The 25,339-nt window shown below is 43.6% G+C and overlaps 1 protein-coding gene across 3 annotated transcripts; it reads left to right on the forward strand.

Moving 5' to 3' along the window:
- Positions 1-25,113, forward strand: usp25 (ubiquitin specific peptidase 25). 3 transcript variants are annotated; one of them, XM_047606997.1, is made up of 26 exons: positions 1-204; positions 4,770-4,847; positions 5,184-5,328; positions 5,644-5,767; positions 6,413-6,575; positions 7,346-7,432; positions 8,252-8,389; positions 9,738-9,814; positions 10,013-10,086; positions 10,946-11,097; positions 12,341-12,468; positions 12,589-12,684; positions 12,887-13,051; positions 13,465-13,703; positions 13,835-13,905; positions 13,993-14,221; positions 14,980-15,249; positions 15,636-15,775; positions 17,280-17,453; positions 18,251-18,346; positions 19,431-19,609; positions 20,277-20,355; positions 20,545-20,624; positions 20,918-21,041; positions 23,183-23,375; positions 24,207-25,113. In XM_047606997.1, exons 1-26 carry the CDS (start codon positions 163-165, stop codon positions 24,377-24,379), a joined length of 3,516 nt encoding a protein of 1,171 aa, XP_047462953.1. In that variant the 5' UTR covers positions 1-162; the 3' UTR covers positions 24,380-25,113. The 3 variants fall into 3 exon arrangements, with proteins under 3 accessions (XP_047462953.1, XP_047462954.1, XP_047462955.1); XM_047606998.1 differs by having other exon boundaries at positions 9,741-9,814; XM_047606999.1 differs by lacking the exons at positions 17,280-17,453; positions 18,251-18,346 and having other exon boundaries at positions 2-204.
- The last annotated feature ends 226 nt before the right edge of the window (positions 25,114-25,339 follow it).

Genomic DNA, 25,339 nt, shown 5'->3' on the forward strand with positions numbered 1-25,339 from the left:
CTGACGTCACATCGCTAGTCACTCTGCCATGGCGTCCGTAATGTCGCTGATTACGGAGGGGACATCGTAGCATCTTGTTTCAGTTGGCTTTGGTGAACGCTGTCCAGTGCGTTTTTTGCTACACCTAGTTTGAATTTGGTTGCGTTTATCTCTGGGCCCGCCATGACCGTGGAGCAGAATGTCCTCCAGCAGCATTCTCAGAAGGTGAGCTTACAGAACAGAAGACTACAACTCTGCGGCTGGCTAACTTTAGCCTTGTTGCATAGCTGCCTAGTTTTGGGGGCGCAAAGAACTCCCCACCAGTCGGTTTGCCTTCCCTTTAGCTAGTTGGGTTCACCGTGTATTTGTGTTAAATGCAGTTGTTAGCCACGTGTAGGCGGGGAACTGTTTGTAATTTCCACTTAATTTTACCTAAGCTGGGCCCGACGCTACCCTAGCTCACAGCGTTATCCAATGTTTTGCTAGCCAACGTTAGCTAACGGGACCGCTTGGAGTGAAGTTAAAGCCCAGCGTTGTATGTTTGAGTTAGTTAGTTGGTTAGATAACGTTAACGACAGCTATCAGTCTGTACGCGTTAATACCATGGGTTGGTAATGTTAGCATCCTGCGCTAGGCGTGTCGTCGGTGGAAATAAACAAGGCCAAGTGACAGTGACAGATTTAACGGTGAACGCTCCGTTAACTTAGTAGTAACTAAATCTTTTCATAACACGGGAAAGGCTTTCGGTCGCATGGGTCCCCACGAACAACAGTGTTTATTTTGGAGACGCGCCAACCCGTGTTTGTGTGTGAGCGAATGTTTCCTAGGTTACTCATCGCATATCTGATATCTTTGTTTACAAAGCATGGCCAGCGGCGAAGGTGGAAACACACCCGAGGCGCGGCATCTGGCGAGTAGTTTGATGGCAAAGCCTGCCCGGTGCGGTGGTCTGCAACCGAGCAGGGAGGTTATTAGATCACATGTGGCCATGCTCTTTATTTTACGAAAGCGCTTTAAGAGCTGACTCCGTTGCTTCGCCTCGCAGTTAGGAGATTTACTCCGTGGCTACCATAACCAGCAATTCAGAGCTCTGGTTAGTTATGTAACGCCTCGGCTGGTGTTGCCAAAAGATGTTTTCACCGCCAAACCAAAATGAAAGAAGTAATATTTTTGTGTGTTATATAATCACTGTGGTGTTTTACTGTGCTTCACACAGTCCAGTAACTTTTTTTTTTTCTGCAGCGCGGATGCGCTGTGTTGTTAACGCCTTTAAACATGTGCCAATGAATGTGGTGGGCTGCTGAGAGACGTCTCTGACACAGGCAGAAATGCATAGTTAGGCTACTATGGATGACTCAAACTTAAATGGAGCAGTGTAATACAAAACCTATCATGCAGCCTGACCCGTTCAAGGTTCTGATGTTAAACCATTATCAACAACACTGTTACCTGCTGCAATTTGCACAGTTTTTTCCCCATATAACAGTTTTCGTTTTCAGAGCTTATACTCTTATTGCATTTGCGTGCCTACAAACCTGTTCTAATGTGATTTGTTTTTACAATTCGTAATAGCCTGTTGTGCTCCATAATTACTGTGCTTCATAAGTGGTAGGTGTTGGTTCTCGTGCAGCGGCTTGTAGACAGAGATATGGGGTCACACTGAAGGACCTCTAATCCTGTCTGTGCAGTTACCTTTATTTATTTATGTATTTATTTTTTTGTTTAAAACTCTCTTGACGTGCAAAAGAACAGCAAGAACCTGGTTGTTTTACTGGGAAAGTCCCTGAATAGTAGTCTTCGGCAGAGCTTCAAAATTCCTCCCCGTCCCACGCAGAGAATCTTGTTGTTCACGAGCTGGCCGTTTAAAGGTTGATGACCACTGCGATGAACAGCCATTCCAGACATGTCACATGGAAATGAGACGTATTTGTGTATGTGTGTGTGTGTGTGTGTGTGTGTGTGTGTGTGTGTGTGTGTGTGTGTGTGTGTGTACGTGCATGTCTGACTAACTGCTCTTGTGCTTGGCTTGGCTCTAATCTGTCAGAGGTCTAACTTCCCCCACACTTCACTGACCCAGCCACCCAAGATGCCAGCAAACCTGGATCTGTCAGTCTCTCTGACATAGACCCAAACACATCGTAAAGTCAAGTCATTATATATAGCTCTATATCGCATATAGCAAATTTGTCCCACTGAAACACTCACTGTTCTTAAACCTTCAAATCAGATCATGGAAAAACTCCCCCATAAACTTAACGTAAGAACTAAAAGGAAGACATAATGGAAGAAACTCCAGGAGGAACAACAGAGAGATGATCCCTTTTCTAGCAAAGGCAGCCCAGGAATAGATAGTATACATACAGTATAGAGCAACATATTAAATTTAAAGCATCACACAAATCCTAGATATCAAACAGCCCGGGAAGAAGCTGTTTTCTTCATGCTTTCTTGTGCCCGGGAGTAGTCGAAACGCTGCAAATGCATGAACTACAGCTCTTTGATTACCTTGGCACTTTTTCTCTGCGCAACACAGGCTGCGGTGTCATGGTTAGAGAAGCGACTGGTTCGAATACATTTTCGTCCATGGGTGAGGTGCCGTGTATATACATGCAGCAAATGAGCGCCTAAAATAATACCAAATAAAGCTTATTTGAGCGTAACTATCGGCGGGCCGTAAGTGAAACCCTTGGGGATAATGATGTGTTTTTATCCCTGGTAATGTGCTGTTCCAAATATTTATGTCTGAAGAACTGAAACGTAGAAACGAGGCCATATATGAACAAATTCTCACTCGAGGCTTTATTTTAGCGTGTCTCGTAAATTAGCCTTCTTTCAAGCTTCTGCGATAACATCTGTCGCCCTCTGCAGTGACATGTCATAAGTCAGAGTATCACTTCCTCTGCAAGGTTGGTAGAGAATGGCATTTTGTCTTTCACCAGTCTATTTCTGGAACCTAACATAGTACAGGAGCATTAAGCTCAGTTGTGCATCTCTGTCTAACAAACTGGGAGTGTTGTTGCCAACTAATTGGAGCTGTTGCTCCAAGGCATTAACTTTCTTTTTACTCTCAACAGTCACTATGAAAACATGGGCCTCTAGGGGTTAAGCGAGGTACACAGTCAGTCATGTTGTTGGAAGCATAACAAAAGTTAGGTCTCATTCCAGGAACTTCAGAGTCTTAATAGAAGATAAAACAAACTATTATTATTATTATCATAGCACCTTTTATAATGTGTACCTGCTGACAGTACCAGCGTTTACCCTTTTTAATAGTTGAATTAAGAATGTAACTTATAATGTTATTTTGATTTTTTATTGTATTACTGTATTGTATTGGAGTATTACTGTATTGTATTGGAGCACTGAAATAACGAAGACGATGAGATTTACATCAGCTCTAACCACGTTCATTTTCTCAGATCCAAGAGTATAGCACATTAGCTGAGTTGTGAAATCTGATATTAAGGTGCGGCCTGTATTTTTTTTATTTTTTTATTTTTTTTGTCTTGATTAGAAAGCCGTAGCCCCTGCAAGAGCATAACACAAAACACATGCATGTGTTCTCTGTCTAGTGGCGCTGCTGCTGCTGCTCTGTGACTTGGCGTGCTCCCAGGTGTGCCAAATTGTCCGTGGCTTTTTGACTAGTGGCTGTAACAACTTGAATAAAAGTGTTTAAAAATGTGTTGTGCAATCAGTCCATGGTTTGTGAGGAGGAAAAGAAAAGACGACATCAAGACCTCTTTTTTTTATTTATTTTTTTTTGTCTGTTGCCTCCTACAGCCTGATTTCCTCTCACTCACGTAAGACTTAAGACGTAAGACTTCTGCTGTGGACGCTGACACTAAGTGCACTCCCCCATTATTTATAGGTCATTTATTCAAGCAGTGGTGTTGTAGTTTAAACATGTGTGGTAAGCCAATGCAGTCCAGCTGGGTTTGACATCAGTGAACTCATTAATAGGGCTGAGAATTGACGGGGGGCCTTCTTCAAGTGAATACTGTGTCAGTTTTTAACACGCAAGTTAGATTTAAACGGCAATTTTACAGTAGTGGTTTAACATTGTCGGTTACTTTTCGTACTGAGGCATCATACAGTTAAAGTTCTTATTTTTCTTCTTACTATTGACCTCTGGTGTTGCTCTAGACGCAACCAAATGTTCTGTGCCATGTGACTTTGCCGTTACCTAAGGTTGATAATGGTCAATCGATGTCCCGTTAGGCACTGTTGCTAATTTCAATCCATAAACAACGTATTAATCGTCAGTGCACTAAGTTGGTGCGACATTTGCTGGCGCCGTCTCACGAGGCCTTCAACTAACAATCATTTTCATTTATCTGCCAATTGTCTCCTCAACTGTTTCGTCCATAAAATGTCAATATGACGGCATTAAAAACTCAGAAAGCGCCTGCCATAATTGCCCAAAGCCCAAAATGATGCATTCAAATTGCTTATTTTATTGGACTATTCAACACAGGACAAATAATAGAGTTGCAATCAGATGTGACAAATGAGAATATGCTCCCGTCTAGGCTAAAAATATATTATAATAATGGAAAAAAATACAGAAAATACTAAATCCTCCCCTATAATGTTAGTAGACATGGTTGCCTTACTGTGGTATTTGTATCACAGTCAGTTCACCATTGATTTAGAATGGTATCCTTTTTGCAGTCTATTAAATGGGTTTTCCATTTTTCTAAAACATCAACCTGTGTGTCATTTGTCTCTTTCATCAAGCTCTGGTCTACAGTGTATTTTAATCTCGTTCTTTTTTTTTTTTTCTTCATCAGCACCAGCAGACACTACTAAACCAGTTGAGGGAGGTCACAGGCACCACAGACGTTCAGCTGCTTCAGCAGGCGCTGCAGGTACATCGTGAACACACAAAAAACATGCAGATTATTCTCTTGCAGCAACATACTCTTCAACACACTCTTATATCTCCAACCCACGTTTAACATTGAGAATTGGCAGAGCCCACTGCTCATTACTCAACTGAGTAAACATTTAGTTCAACACACAGCTTCACTAATCCGTGCTTTAACACGGTTTTATTTTACAGAAACGGTTTTCAAGGTATCTGTTGCTCGCGATTTTATCTGCATGCACTCTGTCTATTTTGCTGTCTTCTCCAGTCATGTGTTACTGCTAATAGTCTTTACTGTACTCATACATTAACCTAAACAAAGAAATTGTCGCTGCAGGCGAGCAATGGAGACCTGGCTGAAGCTGTGGCCTTTCTGACAGAGAAGAACGCTAAGGTTCCTCAGCAAGATGAGACCACCTACTATCAGACGTCCCAGGTGGCCAGCGATAGATACATCAGTGTGGGCAGTCAGGCGGACACAAGTGAGGACCTTACTTCAGCTTTTGCCAGAGAGGTTCTAGAAACCTCACAGGGATGATTTAAAAAAAGAAACATAGAATATTAGTTCACTTTATAGTTTCAAAGTGTTTTTCAATATCAGTTGTATTTAAATATAATTGCATATACTTTTATATATATATTTCTGTTTTACTTTACTTTATAACCTGCTATCAGAAAACATATTGCATAATGAACACTATGTTTTAGTTTTGAATGTCAGCATATGCAAACAGCAGTATATAACTTGGGGGCTCATACAAACCAAATCACCACCCGTGTGTGTTTTCTTGATGAAGACGTCATTGACCTGACTGGGGACGATAAAGATGACCTGCAGAGGGCCATCGCCCTTAGCCTGGAGGAGTCCAACCGTGCGTTCAGGGAGACGGGCATCACTGATGAGGAGCAGGCCATCAGCAGGTGGGCTCAAGAGTATTAATAAAACAGTTTTACTTTACTTCACACACCGTGTCCCCATTTTTGCCCATAGTGTTATAATATGATGCCTACGATGCTGAAAGCACTTAATCCCTACTGTAATACATATAACTAAATAAAAGCACACAATTGCTGTGTCTAACACCATATGCCATCTATTCAATAGCCCTGTCTAACAGTCAGTAGATTCTTTCAATGAGAAATGTAACCAATATTAAACAACCTATCTAATGCTCTTGAAAGAAATAGAGCAACACATTTTGGGATGAGATTTAATCACATCTGAGTGCCACACGTCAGAAGATTTTTTCGCAAAGACCAATGTAAGCATTACTTATTATTGTTTATTAACAGTCTTCCTTTTTAATTAACTGAAGGACCCACTGAGATAAGGCCTTCTAATAGATAATGGATGTTGAACAGTCTTTTGGTGTTCCAAGACAGCACTCAGATTTTGCAGATGCAGGTGAACCAGTGAGTGACGCATTAAATGGAACTACGCTGTAACTTCCTCAAGCCAAACCAAAAAAAGGCTAGCTCTGGCAATATAGAGATCGCTCAGTAGAGTAAAAACATCGGAGTCATTTAATGTTTGTTTGCGTCTTCTTCTCCTTTTTGATTTTTTAGAGTTTTAGAGGCCAGCATAGCGGAGAACAAGGCAAGTCTGAAACGTACCCACACAGAAGTATGGAGCGATTCACCGAACCCACATGACAGGAAGAGGATAGACAACTGCCCTGTGGGCCTGAAAAATGTTGGCAATACCTGCTGGTTCAGTGCTGTCATACAGGTGAGCACAGACAAAACACAATCACAGATGGTTGAAAACCAAGTGGAAAGGACGGCCTGTACTTTTTTTTTTTTTTTTGCCAGTGCTGTAAACTCGTTTTTGCCTCTTTGCAATTTCTTTGTTTATAATCACATTTCCTGGCAATAGAAATGTTGCGAATGAGCTCTTGACTCTTGCATTCCTTAATGCATCCCTGTTTGGTTCCATGTAATTGTAATGATGCACCAATCAGAGAGTCGTTTAAATGTTTATATACTGGATGACGCCAGGAAATGCTGGAAAATATGAGCACAGCAGTGACAAAGACCTCGTTTCTTGTGTGCCGATGGGGTCGATGGTAGAATGTGACCCAAGCTGAAATATGCCAGATGAACACTGGATACACCATCACATGGTGCTTGGCTCCTGTGTGTAATGTTATCCCCACAGTTGAGATGAAGGAACTGCTTCAACCTGATCTAGCTGAACAGGAGTAAACAACTTTCTCTCTAGAAATCAAATGGCCAGATCTTGACCACTTTTATGTTCATTTTCACACACTAGAACGTCACGCCACGGCCTTAAGTTAAAACAAGTATTTCTTTGTTGCTGTTTCTGGTGTTAAAAGATGAACATCCACTTTCCGTGTTGTTTCTAGTACGTTTATCTCAATATCTATAAAACTATGAACCAGAGCAGGAAGAAGAATGTGACCCTGGCTTTGGACAGGGATCGGGGTTGGCATCTCTGTAAATGTCACTGATGTATCTTCTCCCCTCTTCAACCTCAAGTCTCTGTTCAACTTGCTGGAGTTCCAGAGGCTGGTGCTCAACTACTCCCCACCAGCCAGAGTCCATGACCTGCCACGCAACCAGAAGGTGAGACCGCGGGAAACCCCACATCTGCCCCGATTACATCCCCTGTCGATATCATAGGAGCTCTTCTGCAGCAGTGCTTCGGCTCACGGTTTGACCTTCTTAAAGATGTGCAGCTGCAGCTTATCATTTTGTCCAGGCTGGTAGTTCACTTAACATGCTGATGGTGTGCTATATAAGAGATGCATACTGCTGTGGGTTGTTTGATGAAGGCTTGGTATCTATCCACCAGGACACAGAGTGTGTGGTATGATTTGATACTGGAGGTTTCCGGATTGAAATTGCTAGATTTACCTCACCACAGTCTCCACTAGACTGGCAGCGTAGATCTCAGCATGTTTGCAGTTCTTTCCATCTTTTCCCTGCAGAGTGCTCAGCATAGGGTTAACGGCCTGCTGCTAATCTGGGCTAAGCCTCCGCCGTGGAAGTGTGGTTTAGGGCCGTCATCTCCTCATCTCCCTTCCCTCGGTTCTAATCATTGACCTTTTGCTTCAGCAGTGGGCCATGACTAGAGCTTGGAATGTAATCTTTACATCAACATCCCTGAGCACTGCAAAACAAGTGTGTTTTTAATGCGCTGGACTAAGTCATAATCACTCTGTATGTCACTGTTGTATTCAAAGAGGGAGATCCTTTTAGAGAGACAGTTTTGTGTACACATTTGTAGCACATCATCAGCATCAGTGTTTAATTTTCCATACTAATGCAGCACACAGCATCTCGAACGTCCTCCCTGAGACCTTTACTAAAGCATATGATGGGGAAACATCAGATACTGCCTGCTAGCGTAATTGTTTACATGGATTGTTGTGTTCCTACCAGGAGCACAGGAACCTGCCCTTCATGCAGGAGCTGAGGAACCTCTTCTCTCTCATGGTGGGTTCCAAGAGGAAATATGTGGATCCATCACGAGCCGTGGAAATCCTCAAAGACGCATTCAAGTCCAGTGAATCACAGCAGGTAAGCCTCTTTGTGTCATATCTCGTTTAACGTAATGATGTTCACTCAGTTATCTTCGTTTTTCCAAGTGGATTAGAAGTCATATTCTTACTGTTACTTGTTTCTCTTTTAGCTATTTATGTCTTGAACCACATTGTAGCTGCACTGTAATTTTTATGGCCAGAGGCATTGTGCGTTTTTGGGTTGGCACGTTCTTGTAAATTGATATGTCTGGAACACTTTGGCACAAATGGTAACTTGGACATTCACCTTGAATGAACTGTTTGGAATCTGGGTTCAAAAGTCACTGTGACCTTTTTGGCCATAATTCAGTAGTCTTCACTGCGTATATTAAGAATCTGGACTGATTGGTAAACTGCAACCCGATTGGTTGATAGAGGCACACAATCACAAAGTTTTAATTCCCATTTGTTGTAATGTTTAATCAGCTTATTTCCTTTTTGCAAGGTTGAGTACATTGTATTTGTTTATTTACCTTATTTATAGGTTTAAATTTAGTTTATAGTTAAACTCTTTTTACCTTGACAGTGTTTTTTATGCTCCTCTAAGTTGTTAATGATACCTCTTGAGAGTCAAATATAGTGTAGTTCCTTTTTTCCAAATCTTTCTTTGTGATTTGAGTGTTTCACTCAGTACGGTAGTTTCACCGTCAATCCTAGATTATGCAAATATCAGTGACCATTGATTTTCCTTTTGTCAAATATACCACTTTTTGCCTGGAAATACCTTTTATCCCCTAATTGTGTCCTACCCAGCCTGGCAAAGCCTTGAGTGCAGTTCTACTAATGCCAAGACATCCAGCCTCTCTTATCTACCGGCTATTAATCCTCAAACCCACATCATCACCTCTGAACAAAACTATGTTGACTATCGATTAGCTGTATTTTTTGTTTTCATCCTTTTAATGTGGGGTAGACGTGTCAAACGTACAGAACTCCCTGCATAAGCAGTGTCTCTGCATGGGTTAACTGAGGTCAGTCTTCTGGCCCCTGTGCTCATCAGTCATGTCTGTCCTCTGTTATTAGTCAGGTTGGATTGGAATTGACCTGAATTACTTTCCGCATTGATTTTTTTTTATGAGAGAGTGGCCTCGGGACATTCAGTTCGCCTTTGAAGTCCACCAGTATGTGTGCTTCTCAGCTAAGGCGAGCCAGTCGTGTCATATAAAGAGCTCATGTGCATGTCTGCATGTCAGTAGACGACAGACACGCTGCTGATTTCATTGATTGGACTTTCCTTGCCTGTAGGAGCTTTTTACTGTAGTAGCCTGTAGTTTCACCTCCTAAAGGTAGTCCTGTAATTGATCTTCATTTGTACTGTACATATGTGCATGTGCTTTGTTCAACAGCAGGATGTGAGCGAGTTCACTCACAAGCTGCTGGACTGGCTGGAGGATGCTTTCCAGATGAAGGCCGAAGAAGACAGGTAACCTCAACTGTTTATAGCCAGTGCTTAGTGTGGAAAGAGTAGACATGAAATATGGGATAGACACATCCTCGGTGGTGTTACTAGGAGGCGTATTATAAAGCACAGAAGGAAATGTTAACTGTTTGCTGGGGGCTTAAATAACTGTTGCCTGTTATAGGTAACGTGATCTGTTTTCCCTTTTTTTTTTTCCCTCAGGGAGGGTGAGAAGCCAAAGAACCCGATGGTTGAGCTGTTCTACGGCCGTTTCCTTGCTGTGGGTGTCTTGGAAGGTGAGACGAAAGTGTTTAATTTGAACCAATAAAAGGAAAATAATCACAGAGAAACAAAGCACGACGGCAGCCCTGCCCCTAGTAATGAAAGGTGACATTGTCTTAATGAGACGTGGTTCATGTAAAAGAGGAGGGCGGTAGCATTGATTGTGGAAGACCTTGACGGCTGATTGACATTGTGCTTATTATGCATGACAATACTGGCCCAGAGCCACCAAAAGCTGGACTAGTGGATTTTGCTGCTCACAAAATGACCTTAATGCCTCATCTGCATGTCCGCTAGCAACCCCTCTCCTCCTCCTCCTTTTTTTTTTTTTTTTTTTTTTTTTTGGAGGGTGGGGGTCTCATCACTATTTGGCGCACAGTTAGTTGGTGCTGTGTTGCCTTTTAAGTACTCATGATGAGTGACTGACTGCTGAACAAGTGAAAATCAGCTTTGGTGCATAAGTGTGAAAGGTTCTGCTTTTTCTTTCCAGCTCTCTAATATCTGCACACATATACAGTACCTCTGACACATATGTGTGTCATATGTATATGGTGCTGTCAGTGTTGACACAAATTCCACATTCTGTTATTTTGAACTTGGCCTACCAATAATTTGGGGAATCAGGAAGCACTCTGGACTGTAGCCGTGTATTGAAAAGCAAGCAGAATCTGAAGTGCGGTTGTAGTAAGTAATTTTATCCTGTGAAGGGCAGTGATAGTCCTGTAGATTCAAAACTGCCAAAAATCCCAAATGAAGCGGAAGAAGAAAACAAGTAGAAACAAACAGGCGGGTCTTTTGAGCCTGCACTTTCAGTTAAGTGAACACTGGTGACTGTTTTGCAGCTCATTTAATATTATTTATGTAATTCCACAGGTAAAAAGTTTGAGAACACAGAGATGTTTGGGCAGTACCCGCTGCAGGTGAACGGCTTCAAGGACCTCCACGAGTGTCTTGAGGCGGCGATGATTGAGGGCGAAATCGAGTCCTTGCACTCGGCAGAGAATTCTGCCAGGTCTGGACAAGAGGTCAGTACCATAGTAGGATGATATCAGCTGTTTCCAGTGAACTCAGGAATGTTGGTTAAAAGTACAAAAGGAAATAAATCAGGGTTTTTTTTATCTTTGTCTTTCCTACACTCATTTCTGTAAATATCATCCATCCATTAGAAATGGTCACATGACCTTATGGTAATGCTGGTGGTGTATATTTTATGAGGATAAAAATGTAATTCTGGTCAATTGCACCTCATTAAATATATTTATGCATCAGAACAAGAATGTATTGTGTATATGATCCATAGAAATAATCTGCCACAATAGCAGTTCACATTTACTGTGGCCCAACATCAAGTCAAAAACACAATTCTCAAATATTTGCTGTTCAAGAAAATCTGCAACACAGTAGGTTCTCATGATTTGAGGTGGATCAGTGGATTCCCTCCAAAGGGCTGACCTCTTTGCTCTTATGTGACACCTGGGTTATTTTGAGTCTCACCTCTGTCTTGACTATGACCTTGCCTACGCTGTCCCACAGCAGCTGGTAGTAGCTAATTGCCAGGGCAGTACACAGATGGGTATGGCACCCAGCCATCAGCGCAAGACACGCAGGGAGCCAGCGATTCACATCATGTAGGATGACAGTGTTTCTCCAAGTATGTCAATTAGTGGAGGTAATCAGTGCAGAATCACAAAATTAGTTGGCAGCAACATCACTGCATGTATACTTGAGATGGTGGCATCTTATATGATAGTATGAGGGGCAGGGGGAGAAACAGTTAATATTATGTTAAATGAAGGATTTCATTTATGATGCATGAAATCAAAAAAAAAGTGCCTTAAATAATAAAAAGCCACAAGATATTATGTGGGACTTGATAGAACCCACACATTCAGTCATGCTGTGTTGTAATGGCTGAAAAAGAGCCTTCTAATGCTTTTTGTTAAACGATGTGCCTGTAGCATACAGACAGGCAGTGCAGATCTTAAGTCTGTCCAGAACTTTTCAGGCAAATCAAATTTTCCTGGGTAAAGATGTGTGATGGATGTGTTTCAGTAATGCTCTAAGAACAAATGGTTCATGGTCTTGTATTTATAAAACTGTCACACGTCTCGTTTATCCACTCATTGATCGAGGACAATTTTGCATGTGGTCCATGTACCTCTGGTTCGTGGACAACCTGCTCTACCTACTGAACCCCAGCTCCTCTTCACCAGACTCATTCTAATATTATTAAGTAAATCTAATGATCGACATTGGACTTTCTTTCAGCACTGGTTCACAGAACTCCCTCCTGTGTTGACCTTTGAGCTGTCAAGATTCGAGTTCAATCAAGCACTGGGACGACCTGAGAAGATCCACAATAAGCTCGAGTTCCCCTCTATGCTCTACATGGACAGGTGATTTAAAAATGAACTCTGCTCTTTCGCAGAGAATCAGTTTGTCTCTGTTTTTAGATACAGTTTCATCTCTGGCATACTTTACGCTGAAAGCCTCTGTCGTGATGCTTTCATTGTTAGGTACATGGACAGGAACAGAGATATAACCAGAATCAAAAGGGAGGAGATCAGGAGGCTGAAAGAGCATTTGACTCTGCTCCAACAGCGACTGGAGAGGTACACCATGTCCACCAGCACCTGTTTGTTTAGCTAAGGTCAACAGAGCTCTGCAGGCACCCGTGGAGAATTATGTCTCATTCTGCCTGTGCCCTTTTCTTTGTCAACTGCTATGCCCCTAGCACTTATTCTTCTTCTCCTTCTGCTACCCTTCCTCTGTGACGCTCACTCGTTCTTCTCTTTTTTTTTTTTTTTCTCTCAGGTATCTGAGTTATGGCTCAGGCCCAAAGCGGTTTCCTCTGGCAGATGTCCTCCAGTACGCCATGGAGTTTGCCTCCAGTAAGCCCGTGTGTACCTCCCCAGTGGAAGACATTGACACATCTGCGCCCCCTGGTGGCACAACAGGACAACAGTTGCCCCCGCCAAGGTGAGTTTAACCCTTTGACTGCCAGGGCAACCACACGGTTGAGCTTTTTTCTAATAGTAGATGATAAAATGTGCACAAATGTACCCATTTTCTAACCATTGCTAGTCATTCAGTTTGTAAGATACACAAATTTGCCCATGTGTGAACACATTATATATGCAAATATCTAAGAATGATGAATGAATGGTGTATGAATCTGTACAATTGTACGAACATTTTAGTGATAATGTGTCAAAATACTCAGGTTGCAGTGCATACTATAAATATAGATTAAGAATGAAAGATATTTAATCATGACTAATCGTATTTCTTCGTGTGGAAGTCAGAGGGTTAATAATAATAATAACAAGTAGCCTGCACTATATTGTCACTGCTTTTTTTTTGTCTTACATTTTATGTTTCTCACCCTGCAGCACGTCTGAGCAAGACTCCTTACCTCCCCTTGAGAGTTCAGGCTCTGCTTCAGGTCCCGCTCCAGTTCCCACTGCTGCCCAGCAACAGAGAGTACCCATTCATAAGCCCTTCACCCAGTCCCGGTTACCTCCCGACCTCCCGATGCACCCTGCCCCGCGTCACATCACTGAAGAAGAGCTGAGGGTACTCGAGGGCTGCTTGCATCGCTGGAGGAGTGAAGTGGAAAATGATACTCGTGGTGCGTTCACACGTCTCCTATGCGCAGCCTTTTATACTAGATAAATCATGTACATGTAGAACTTTGTGCAAAAATGACATAAATAGAAATGAGTTTGGCTAATCCATCGTTTATGATGCTCTTCCCATCAGATCTGCAGGGCAGCATAACCAGAATCCACAGAACAATTGAGCTCATGTACTCTGACAAATCTATGATGCAGGTGAGCAAGTCTTTCTGTAATTATTCTTTGTCGTCCTACAAAATACAACAACAAGGTTGTCAGAATATAAAATATGCTTGTTTACAGGTTCCATACCGGCTTCATGCGGTGCTGGTCCATGAAGGCCAGGCCAACGCAGGCCACTACTGGGCTTATATCTATGACCCACATCAGCGTTGCTGGATGAAGTACAATGACATTTCAGTCACCAAGTCATCGTGGGAGGAGCTGGTCAGGGACTCTTTCGGAGGCTACCGCAACGCCAGTGCCTACTGCCTCATGTACATCAATGACAAGAAGCCATTTCTCATAGAAGGTAAAGATAAACTGATGTCCAGTCAGCGGTGGTGTATCAAGTGTGCCTTTTAAGGCGTGAACATTTTTCATCAGATTGTCCAAACTCTCTCTGCAACATTATCCCAGCGTGTTTTCCACAAGCTCATTAATAATTACAGATAATATGATAAGCCTGCTGGCCACCGTGGGTAATGTGGGCAATAGTGAAATCTGCTGTTGAGATTTTAAGTGCTACACGCACTTCTGATAATGCATGATGGACGAGTGGAAACAGAGAGCGGTTAGCAGAGCTGCAACGGCGTCAATAAACTTTAAGGGCGAAACGACACACGGCTACATGGAGATAAGAAGCTTCTCTATTTGCAGTGCTAATAGGCCAATCAGTTGCAATTATTAAAATGCTTCTCCTGTTATGATTTGGTGTTTATGGTTGTGTTTTGCACTATGCTTCACATCTTACATCAGTCTTCCTCTCCCTGTTCCATTTTAATGCCACCACCTAAGAGACTTAGTGTTCTGTACATTTACATATTAATAATGCACAGCTGGTGTATGATTCATGCGTGTCTGTCTCTGCTTAGTAATTTGTCAGTTTTTCTCAGATCTGGCTACAATAACGATTTAACATTTGCTACATTTTTTTCTCAGTTGAAGAATTACTTCAAAAACACATAATTAATTAGCTTCCATTTCTTTTTGTTTATTTATTTATTTATTTTTCCCTACCAACCACGTGATCTTTATTTATTCTTATCTTTCTTCTTATCTTTATTTCAGAGGAGTTTGATAAAGAAACAGGGCAGATACTGAGCGGCATGGACAAACTGCCTCCGGACCTGAAGCAGTATGTGAAGGAGGACAATGAGCAGTTTGACAAGGAGATCGAGGAGTGGGACACCCTGCAGGCCCGCAAGGCCCAGCAGGAGAAGCTGGCCCTGGCCGCTGCAGCCGCCGCCGCCGCCACCGCCTCGGCGGCATCCGGCACCTCCACTTCTTCTTCGTCACCTCAGCCCATGAGTATTGAGTCCAGCCCTCCAGACAATGCAGGTCAGGGTCGTGGCGACAGTGAATACAGAGTAGAATACTTAATCAAGAAGCAAAACACGGTAGTAAGATTACACACAGAGAATCTCTTTTTCACTGGAGACCAGTAAGGGGATGAGGACCTGACCTTGAAGTATTGTTGCACAGAATATAGTCACGTTACAGGAAATATGTTATCAAACATGCGTCAGATTTAACGTAGCCACTGTTATTGTTGCTACATGTTAACAAGCCAATGAGAACTTTCTAGTCGTGACTTGTTTCATAGGTTGTTTCTTTGCAGTCGCTAAAACCTAAAAGAACACTAAACAGGAACTATGCTTGCGTCATAAGAGTCCTCATGTTTTCCTGTGTTTGTCTGATGGTGGTGTTGTCCCCCCTCCCTGCAGTCCCCCAGCAGGACCCAGAATACATGGAGCAGCCGTCGCCCACAAACGACTCCAAGCACCTGCAGGAGGACACGGAGAGGGCCATCTCCAGGGCCGCCGCCGAACAGGAGGAGAGGAGCCCCGAAGCGCTGTTAAACGCTGTATGTAAAACACGCAAACACGCAGAGTACAGCACGCCCACCGCAGGGAGCCCTCCTTCCCCTCTCCAATGCGGTTTGAAAACATTAGTCAGTTAAACCGAGGCGTGTCGACTGAGGGTGGGTTTAAAAAAAATATTTTTTTTTTCCCTGATTGAAATCGATGTTGACTTGGAACATCTGATATCAATTGATAACGTATCGTTTTGAAGCCGTTTCCTGCATCCTCTTCACAAGATTGGCTTCGCATGACAGATCTCACAAGACTGCAAAACAAGATTAGTCCATGTGTGAGGGAGATCTGAAGTTAGAACCCGCAGAGCGCCGTCAGACTAGAGGTCAAATGGAATCTGTGGAACTAATGACAACATTAGCTTTGCGAAAATCTCTCTTATAACGAAGTAAAATTGTTTCGAAACTGAAACAAATTGGGACCTTGTGAGTTGGAGTCGATTAAACTTAGAAAATCAGTAGCGTTACTCAGCCCTTATATCAATCTCTGCTTTTAATTTGTTTTCTCTTATTACATCCACACTCATTCTTTCCCCCGGTGTAACTAAACGCTGTTTGAAACAACCGTCTCATCGCGCTCCAGTTTCCCTCATTGAGTTTCATTTAGATTCTAAGAGTAATATAAGAGTTTGAAGTTGCTGTTTATATGTTGACAATGGATCACATGACAGTGTTTATTCGAAAGGCGTGGCTTGTAGTGACCTTTACAGCACTTCCCCTCGACCCAGCCCGTTTTATTTTGTCCCACCACTTTCCTGTTTTGTTCCGCTCTCGCTTCTTTCCCATCATAAACTTTTCGAAAAACACTTTACACAACCAGCAATAAAATAAAATAAAACAGCACACAGACAAAGTTACCAGCTGTTTGCTGGGAGCAAAGCCAGCAAAAAGAGTGTCACTCCGTCTCCACTACACTCTGAAAGGGTGATAACACGCCAAAGGTAGTCCAGGAGTAATAGTGTGTAAGTGTAGGGGGGTTGTCACTGCCACCAAGTGCGCATCAAGTTAGTTTAGGAGATTGGAATAGTCTAGAGGAGTTGCAGTGAGGGGTAACTGAAGAAATTTCTTCCAAATCAATACAGTAACATCAGATAATATCTACTTGGCAGCTTGAGCATAAGAACCAGAAACGTGGATAAATTGAACCCACATGTTCCGCAGCAAACGTGTTAAGAAGAGGCCTTTTCCCAGCCAGTGCACAGATGGGGAACAGCAACAGCCGCTAAACATTGCTTCATTTTACCTGTGGGCAATCAAGTGTTATTTATTGACATGACTGAACAAATGAGAAGCGCTCCATTATTTCCCTATCGGATGCTTATTCAGGCTTCCACCGATGTGTTCACAGTTGCGCGCCGTGAGTTTTAACAAGGATCTATTTCATGTGGGCTGCTTTTCTAATACTTCACAGTTTATTCCCTCTATGTGTAATGTTTCTTTTCTTTCCATCAGTCCTCCATCCTTCCTGTTTCATCTGTTCCCATTTTTCCTGCAGTCTCTTCCCCCTCCCACCTCCCCTGAGCCTGAAGTCCAGATGAGCTCTCCCCCGACCCCTCCTCCTGACCAGGTCACAGAGGATGAGTCCCCCGGTCAGCGCACCGTAGAGGTGGCCATTCCTAATGTGGGAACCTTTGTCATTGTGTCAGAGGAGGGGGGATATGATGACGAGGTAGCTCTGGACACAGCATAATACCTCCTCTTCCCTTTTTTTTTGTTTTTTTGTGTGTTGAGAGAAGCCTGAGCCTGTGTGACATATGGAGTGAGACACTCGATGCTCGGTCTCGTGGCTCGACATAAGGTTTTTCACACTTGAGAAAAATCAGACGCCGCGTGCCGACTGATTTCAGGGCTGGCATCGGGCTGGAATGCCACTCAATAAGTCTGACCTCTTTTTTTTTTTTTTTTCTTTTTCTTTCTGGCCTTCCTGTTTTAGTCTTGTGTGAAAAGTCTCTTTTTGAGCCAGTCTGCATCTTGGCACATTTTGCAGAAAGCTGATGTGTGCTTCGTCACATGAGTCACCTTTAAGTGGAATAAGCAAGATAACTGCCTCATGTTGTGATGTGAATGAGCTGTATGTCTTCCCTAGCTTACACAAAACGCACAAAGTTTGGCTTCGTATCAACAGTAGTTGTTGGTCAGTGTGTTCCCAGTCTCAAATTTCCTTCGTGGGGCCCCCGTTCTGGCCTCCCTCCCTGCGCTGTTATGTATCCGTCACACACAGCTGTCACACGGCTGACGCTTGGTTATCCTCGTGAGGATTGTGCATTTCACCATCCAACTGACTGCGTCCCTCACGGTTGTGTCACTCTAACCAATGCATGGACTGCCGAGTGATGTCTGGCATGACCCGACCGCGGTATGCTTCACCGTAGTGCCTCGGGAGCACGTAACGTAGCGGTTGACCTTGCTCGAGTTGGTCGCGAGGACCCGTTGTTTTGTTTAACATGGTTCCTGCTTCCTGGGCAGGCGATGATGACCCCCAACATGCAGGGTATAATTATGGCCATTGGCAAATCCGCCAGCGTATATGAAAAGAACGGGCCCGAGGCAGCCTTTTTTAAGGTACGCCCTCTCTCCTTTACCTTTCCTCATTCCACTCTCACTCATTTACTCCACCGCCATCCATCCTCTCTCTTGTGTGTATTTGTGTCCTCGTGTGTGTTCTTCTCCTAGCGCAGTGAGAGGGACAGAAACACTTGAGACTATTATAGCACCTCAATCCTGGTATATTACAAGTGGCTGTGTCCCAGGTTTAAAAGCTACCGCATTGTATGATCTCACTAGAATTCCTTTTGTTTGGTAGCGGATACTCATCTCTGCTTCGTTCTCCACTGCAGATAGTACCACTTCAGCACAGAGGGACCATCAACTTTGACAATTATCCATGGCATTTTCTTTTTTCAAAAAATCTAGGATTCCAAGAAATATCTTGGCTGTTCTTTAACTTGTTGTTGTCTCCGACCAGTCAGTAGACTGAAGTGTCTTATATTGCTGGCTGAGCTCGCTTATATCCTCAGCTGAGGTGATGACAAAAATAAGGACAGGGTACTGTAAACAATGGAAAACCAAAAAGTACCAAAGTGCGTTAGATAGAAAAAGAGTGATTATATTTGTTGAGTGAAGTCATGCTTTTCCGTGGAAATGAGGCTTTAATGTTCGAAAATGGGCTCAGCTTTAATTTTTTTCTTCATTTTCTCTAACCTGTCCCCTTAAAAAATAAAGGAATTACCTAAGAAAACAGACCATGGATCAGTTTATACTGAAGTAAAAGAGAAAAATACATTACATATACATTTTTATGGTGAAAATCTGAGTAAAAATAAAAGTAGTGGTAGCTAATATGGAACTCATAAATAGACGTATTGCACGAGTAATAGTTTTTATTTCAGAGAGGGAAGAGTGGAGTTAATGTGTCCCTCAAAGATATTTGACATGGTTCTTGAGATTCAGTTACTGTACATGGTTTCTTGTGTGTTTGCCTCTTTATCATCCTCCTAAATGGATTTCAAAGTGGATTTCAATGAAGTCCTTCCCAGGCTTTAGCCTTTAGTTCTGGACTGAAGGAGATCTGAATAAGAACCTGTATCCGTGTTATTCCACCTCAGAAATAGTTTTTTGACCGTGTCCTTTACGACTCTGTGTTCAGGCCATCAAGTTGGAATACGCTCGTCTTCTGAGATTTGCCCAGGAAGACACCTCACCTGAGAACGACTACCGGCTCCAGCACATCATCGTGTACTTTATTCAAAACCAGGCACCTAAAAAAATCCTGGAGAGGACTCTGCTCACACAGTTTGCCGACAGAAACCTGGCCTTCGATGAGAGGTAGGCTTGCTTTCATTTTAAAAGTGTCGTGTTATAGTGTATTTGGTTCTTTTTCTGATGTCGTCTTTGTTGCTGTCAAGAGATGGAATGTACTATTTGCCTCTAATGACCAGCAGAGGGCAGCAGAGACTTAAACTCTCACACACAGCGTCTTCTGCAGCCCTGAGACCGACTGCGTTTCATCCGGGCGACGCTTTCAGAGCAAATCCTTTCTAATGAGCGGTCCCTCTGTTTTTTTGTTCAAACACAAATCTTAAGAGACACATGTCCAATAATGACTTTTTTAATACCGGCGGCAAATATCTAGATTTCCTCCCTATTAAGCGTGTGATGCTTGTGTCTTCGGGGTGCGTAATGCCCCTCACTGTTTCTTAAAACTTTTCAACTGCGCTTGTTGGCCTCAATCCATATTCATGAGTGAAAAATTGATTTCTCCCTTCTCCTCTATTTTGAGCGAGATAATTAGATTTATGTGTGCATGTGGCCTCGATAGGAGCCTCCGGAGGAGTGTTTCACTTCTCCTCTCAGCACTAAAGAGTGATTCATTAGGCCACGTTGAGGCCTAGGGGCAGGGTTGGCCGTTTCATCTCCTGGAGTACCTCACAATGACTCACCATCTTGTTGCCTAATGCCAATTCTCCTTCCTGTCTCCCCACCTCTCCCACAGATGTAAGAGCATTATGAATGTGGCACGTGCCAAACTGGACCTAATTAAGCCCGAAGAGGTCAACATGGATGAATATGAGGTCAGAGGATGTGGCATTCGGGTTTTATCCGTCTAAAACGGTTGATTTAAGACAATTCGTAATACCTTTGATGTGGCACCGTACATGGTTAATCATTAAAAATGCCATTTTCCCGTCAATATTACTCTGACTTTTTGTGTTTGAATTTCAGTGACCTTGCCTTTGATAACCTCTGTTTATCTTAATTAGATTTGGCATCAGGACTACAGGAATTTCCGGGAGACAACCATCTTCATGATAACTGGGTTGGAGCTCTTTCAGAAGACAAAGTACGGTGACATTTTTCCAGCGACCCTCTCGCTATCTAATGCTTATCTTCAAGCTTTAACTTGTAAAGATTATATATCATTTATGTTAGACATTATCATTTAGTTTCAGGTAATTACCCATTCCGCATATCCCCTGCAGGGGGCAGCAACCCACAGTCCTTCCCAGCTTTATAGTTATGCAGTGGGTTCATCAAGTTTATTTCTTCTGTGTAATAGTTTATTCTGCAACTTCTCAGTGCAGCTTTGATAGGATTTTATCTTAATGTAATATCTGTCTATCTCTTCCTTCCCAGTTACGTGGAGGCTCTGATGTATCTGATTTACGCGTACCAGTACAACAAGGAGCTTTTGTTAAAAGGGCTGTACAGAGGGCATGATGAGGAGCTTCTTGGTCATTACCGTCGGGAGTGTTTGCTGGTGAGCCGGTGATTTATGTCTCGCAGCCCGACTATTGGAGTGCAGAGTTTCATCCTGTATGACATATCCCTTGAATTAAACTAAGTGATTACAAAGAGGGCATTATCGGGTTGTTGTGGAACGGAAGCCTTTGTGTCCAGCAGTTCTTCCCTGTGATCGCCGTCTCCTCTTTGTCACTCCCTTTCCTCTGTACCAAACTTCCTCTCGTAAAGTGACTCAGCGAAACTGACGCGGCTAGACATTTTCCTTCAGTCCCGAGCCGGGGTGCTATAATGAAATTGCTTTTGCGGAGATATTGCTTTGGCTTGCTCGCAGCCCACAAAAGATTCCACTGAAGGTTTTTCATCTGATACTGACAGATGAAAGTCCTTCCAGCGTTGTGAGCCCCTTTTCATTTTACTCCCACCAACCTCCAGGCCGGGCTCTGGTATTAGTGGTTAGAGCTGGGGGTATTTTGGTCCGATCAGCCTCATACTAGTCCTTAGCAGCCCTCTCGCTGCTGCACTCAGTAACCTTACACTAGCATTGTGCTCATAATGTAATCACTGGAGTGGGAATAGGAAGCAGGAGGGCCAGCGAGTGTAAACACATTACCATGAGACAAGTGTGTCCTGAGCTAACCTCAAACCTCGGCTCTGCACGGCCTGATCGGTCATCTCAGATCTCTGGCCAGAACCTCTGGCTCCGTCCGCTCAGCTGTTTACCTTCAGCTCTTGTTTTAATTGAAAACACTGCTAACATTGACACAGTTAATGTACTTGGACGTTTTGCAAATCCAGCCTCGCAGTCCTTGATTCCCAACTGGCTTGCAAAAAAAACGGATCGTTTCCTCGAAGTGGAGGTCAGGGAGTTTGTCTGTGACTGCAAGGTGGTTTTTGCCAAAAACAAGAAGAAAAGCTCGCATCCACAGTTACACAGAACTGTCAGGGTTTAGTTTATTTCCAGAGCCTGTAGGATATATTGTAGTATTAAAGATGTCTGTGGGATTACTGAACTTCCTCATGATTGGCAAAGGAATATTACTGAGGATAAAATAAGACACCAAGCCGATTTGTTGATGCCAGGCAGCCGCTAAGCGTCTCTCAGCCTAGATTTAGCAGCGTGTCCTACCACTGTCCTGATCTCTGACGGTCAGTCAAAGAGATCACTCTGATTGGCTGTCCAGCTCGGTGAACCAGTGTATGGAGCAAGAAACGGATGTGACAAAAGTAAGCAAACAACCGAGTCGAGAGGGCACGCACAGATTGCTATTTTTGCGTTTCATCTTAATCTCATCTTAAACATTCCAGTTTAGCAGTGTTTTCTCACCGACCAGGGCATCTGGAACGAAAACAGTGTGACCGCTTGAGCGTTATTCAAGAGAGGTCAGCGCTGTGCGGCCGTTTGTTGCTCGGTCTAACGGCGCAGCCTCCCGGTTAGTCGTCGTTCTGCTGATTTCACGACTCGGATCGATTTTGAACGCCATATGCAGACTTCCTCTCTCGCTGGCGCAACAAAGTACAGCGCGTACTATATCGGTCGTTGCCTGCGGTCTTTGCGGTGCGTTCGAGTGCGACGTGTCAGCCCGGACACAGGCAGCAATGTTGGCCTTTATTTCCACTAGTTCTCTGATGTGTGTCCGGGCCTTTCAAAAAAAAAAAGCTTGAAGTATAAGATGCTGAGGAGAGATGAGTGTGGGTAGACTAAAGAGAAAGGCACCGCTGTGGGAGTTCAAAGAGAGAAGAGCAGAGCGGTGACGTAAAGACGGCAGGATGTTCGTTAGTGCAGTTCAACGCAGTCAGCAGTTGCATCTTTGGCAGTGCCGGTGACACAACTCCTAGAGACAGTTCAAGATACCCAGAGGAGTTTCTGACTTCTAGCCGCGCCACGGAGGTCTTTGTTTCCGTCCCTGCTGTGCGCGCTGTCACTATCCTACTGATCAAAATGTTGTCGGTGTTGTGCGAAGAAGCACAGCAATGCGTCTAAACGGAAGAACACTGCTTGCTAGTACGACAATGCAAGATTCAAACAGAAAAAAGGGGTATGTCATTCCCATGGATGCACACTCTGGACTGGTCGGCATCCTACCACAGGGCTTGAATAACGTTCAAGTCGACGTATAGAACTTTAAGACTTGTCAATGTCCCTCCCCCGCCCAACAGAAACTGAACGAGCAAGCCGCCGCCATGTTCGAGTCGGGCGAGGAGCCGGAGGTGACGACGGGCCTCGGCATCATGAACGAGCTGGTGGTGCCCTGCATCCCCCTGCTGCTGGTCCACGACGCGGAGAGGGACCTGCTGGCCGTGGAGGACATGAGGAACCGCTGGTGCTCCTACCTGGGCCAAGAGATGGAATGTGAGTCCTTGAGGGAGGAGGAGGAGGAGGAGGAGGAGGAGGAGGAACCGACCCGGCCTATTACAGTAGATATTTCTGGAGAGTTGAAGGCTCGGGTTACTAGTGCGTTCCCCGGTACCCTTGCCAAAAGATCTCCAAAATCAGGCCACCGCTCGGGTTCTGCGTCAGAAACGCTTCCAGGCTGTGCAGCATTTCCACCTGAAACATGAAAGTTAAAATGTCAGGTGGTGTTTTAAAAGCTATAACTGTTTTAAAAAGGAGCTGATTAACTGCGACCGCTGATTACACTCACTGAATCATTATATTTAACATGTATATTTCAACATCAGCCTCCACTAATGAACACAACCATCTGTCTGCACCCCCTTTACACTGCGTTTAACAAGAACTGCAACACTGTGACAGTTTTTCGATTTTCTCCCAAAGGTTGAGTCCATGACATAAATCACATATTTGTTTCTGGTTTTGAATGTAACAGACTGGATGTGTTGCCAGCGTATCATATTTCACCTGATGCTGAGTCATCCTGGTAGTTCCATTTCATAATGAGACGTCTGTTTACTCAAAGATTTTTGCTGGAAAAAGGGGATTGAGTTTTATCAGTAGGTTTTAGTATCCGTCCACACAAAGCTGCTTCTCCGCGAGTCCCTCGTCTTTGTTCAGTATTATCAGCCGACGCGTTTTCAGGTCGAGTTGTAGAACATGCTTTCTAACAGAGGGCTATCGCGTTGGAAATGTTTATCTTGTGATTTGTGTGTCTAGGAATTCGCAGTACAATGGGATGCCTGCGCGGTTAATCGTTTCCTATCTTTCTGTCTGTCCCGCTGGCAGCTAACCTCCAGGAGAAGCTGACGGACTTCCTCCCCAAGTTACTGGACTGCTCGACGGAGATCAAAAGCTTCCACGACCCTCCCAAGTTGCCCACCTACTCTAGCCTGGAGCTGTGCGAGCGGTTCGGCCGCATCATGGCCGCCCTCGGCAGGGTGCTCACCGAGGGGAGATGAGCTCGGAGGGCGGAAGGAGGCGCCTCTCCTTTATCACGGGCCCCGACCGCGGGCCGACATCTATGGACCTCTCTTAACCCATGCCTTCCTTATCAATCCAGGGGTCACTTGCTTCTAGCTGTTATTCCTCTGTTACTCTTTTGCTGCTATAGTTTTTATCATTATAAATACTATTTCACTTTTATTTTAAGCAAAACACAACGGAAGAAACGGCGGACTATTGGGAGGGGAGAAAAAAAAAAGAAAAAGTGGGAGTCGGTGGATAAACGGTGGCAATCCTGCGGTTGTTGAAAGCCGAGCAAATTCTGCTTCATTTTTTTTTTTTTTTTTTTGCAAAAAACAAAACAGAAAAAAAAAAACAAGTTTGAAGGTTTTTCATAGTTTATTACTGTTGTTGTTGCTTGATTCGAGCTTCCCCGACCACGCTCATAGCCCCTTTCTAAAGCACCCTTCTCTGCGTGAAAAGGATCACCCCGCTGCTCTGCCTCCAGTTTGGTACAGTATTACCACGTTTTGTTTTATTTTTCTAAGGAAGTAACGGAAGAGAGCCTTCAGATTTATCAGCGGCTCAGAGTATCTCAAATGGTTCTCATGTCATTGTGGACTGCACCAGAATGAGATGTTTTAAGTGCTGTGGTAGACGGCCATGGACTTCCTGTGGCTTGTTAATAAATTGAGAGAATAAAATTTTATTTATGGCCCTTTTAGGCCAAATAAACAAATGTTTTGCCTGATGTTGATTTTTCCTTTGCTTGCACAAAGATCACAATTAGATTATTATAGCGTTGCACTTTACTGTGACTGCCAGTTTGCAGCTTAAGTAGAAGCTCGGTGTTAAAGAGACACCGACGTTGCGCGATTGCTCTCAAAGCTGCATGTGATCCTGCTGTGCTGCTTCAGCTGCTATTATGCAGCTTATTAGAACCAGACTTTCATGAACTCCAAAGCATATTCCATGTG

Source organism: Mugil cephalus, chromosome 15 (assembly GCF_022458985.1).
Source record: "Mugil cephalus isolate CIBA_MC_2020 chromosome 15, CIBA_Mcephalus_1.1, whole genome shotgun sequence".
Classification (NCBI taxonomy): domain Eukaryota; kingdom Metazoa; phylum Chordata; class Actinopteri; order Mugiliformes; family Mugilidae; genus Mugil; species Mugil cephalus.

Bases quoted from the DNA above. Each gene is read 5' to 3' on its own strand.
- usp25 (XM_047606997.1), top strand. From the start codon at position 163: ATGACCGTGGAGCAGAATGTCCTCCAGCAGCATTCTCAGAAG. The intron at 13,906-13,992 runs GTGAGCAAGTCT...GCTTGTTTACAG, and splicing joins CTGACAAATCTATGATGCAG to GTTCCATACCGGCTTCATGC. The intron at 20,625-20,917 runs GTACGGTGACAT...CTTCCTTCCCAG, and splicing joins GAGCTCTTTCAGAAGACAAA to TTACGTGGAGGCTCTGATGT.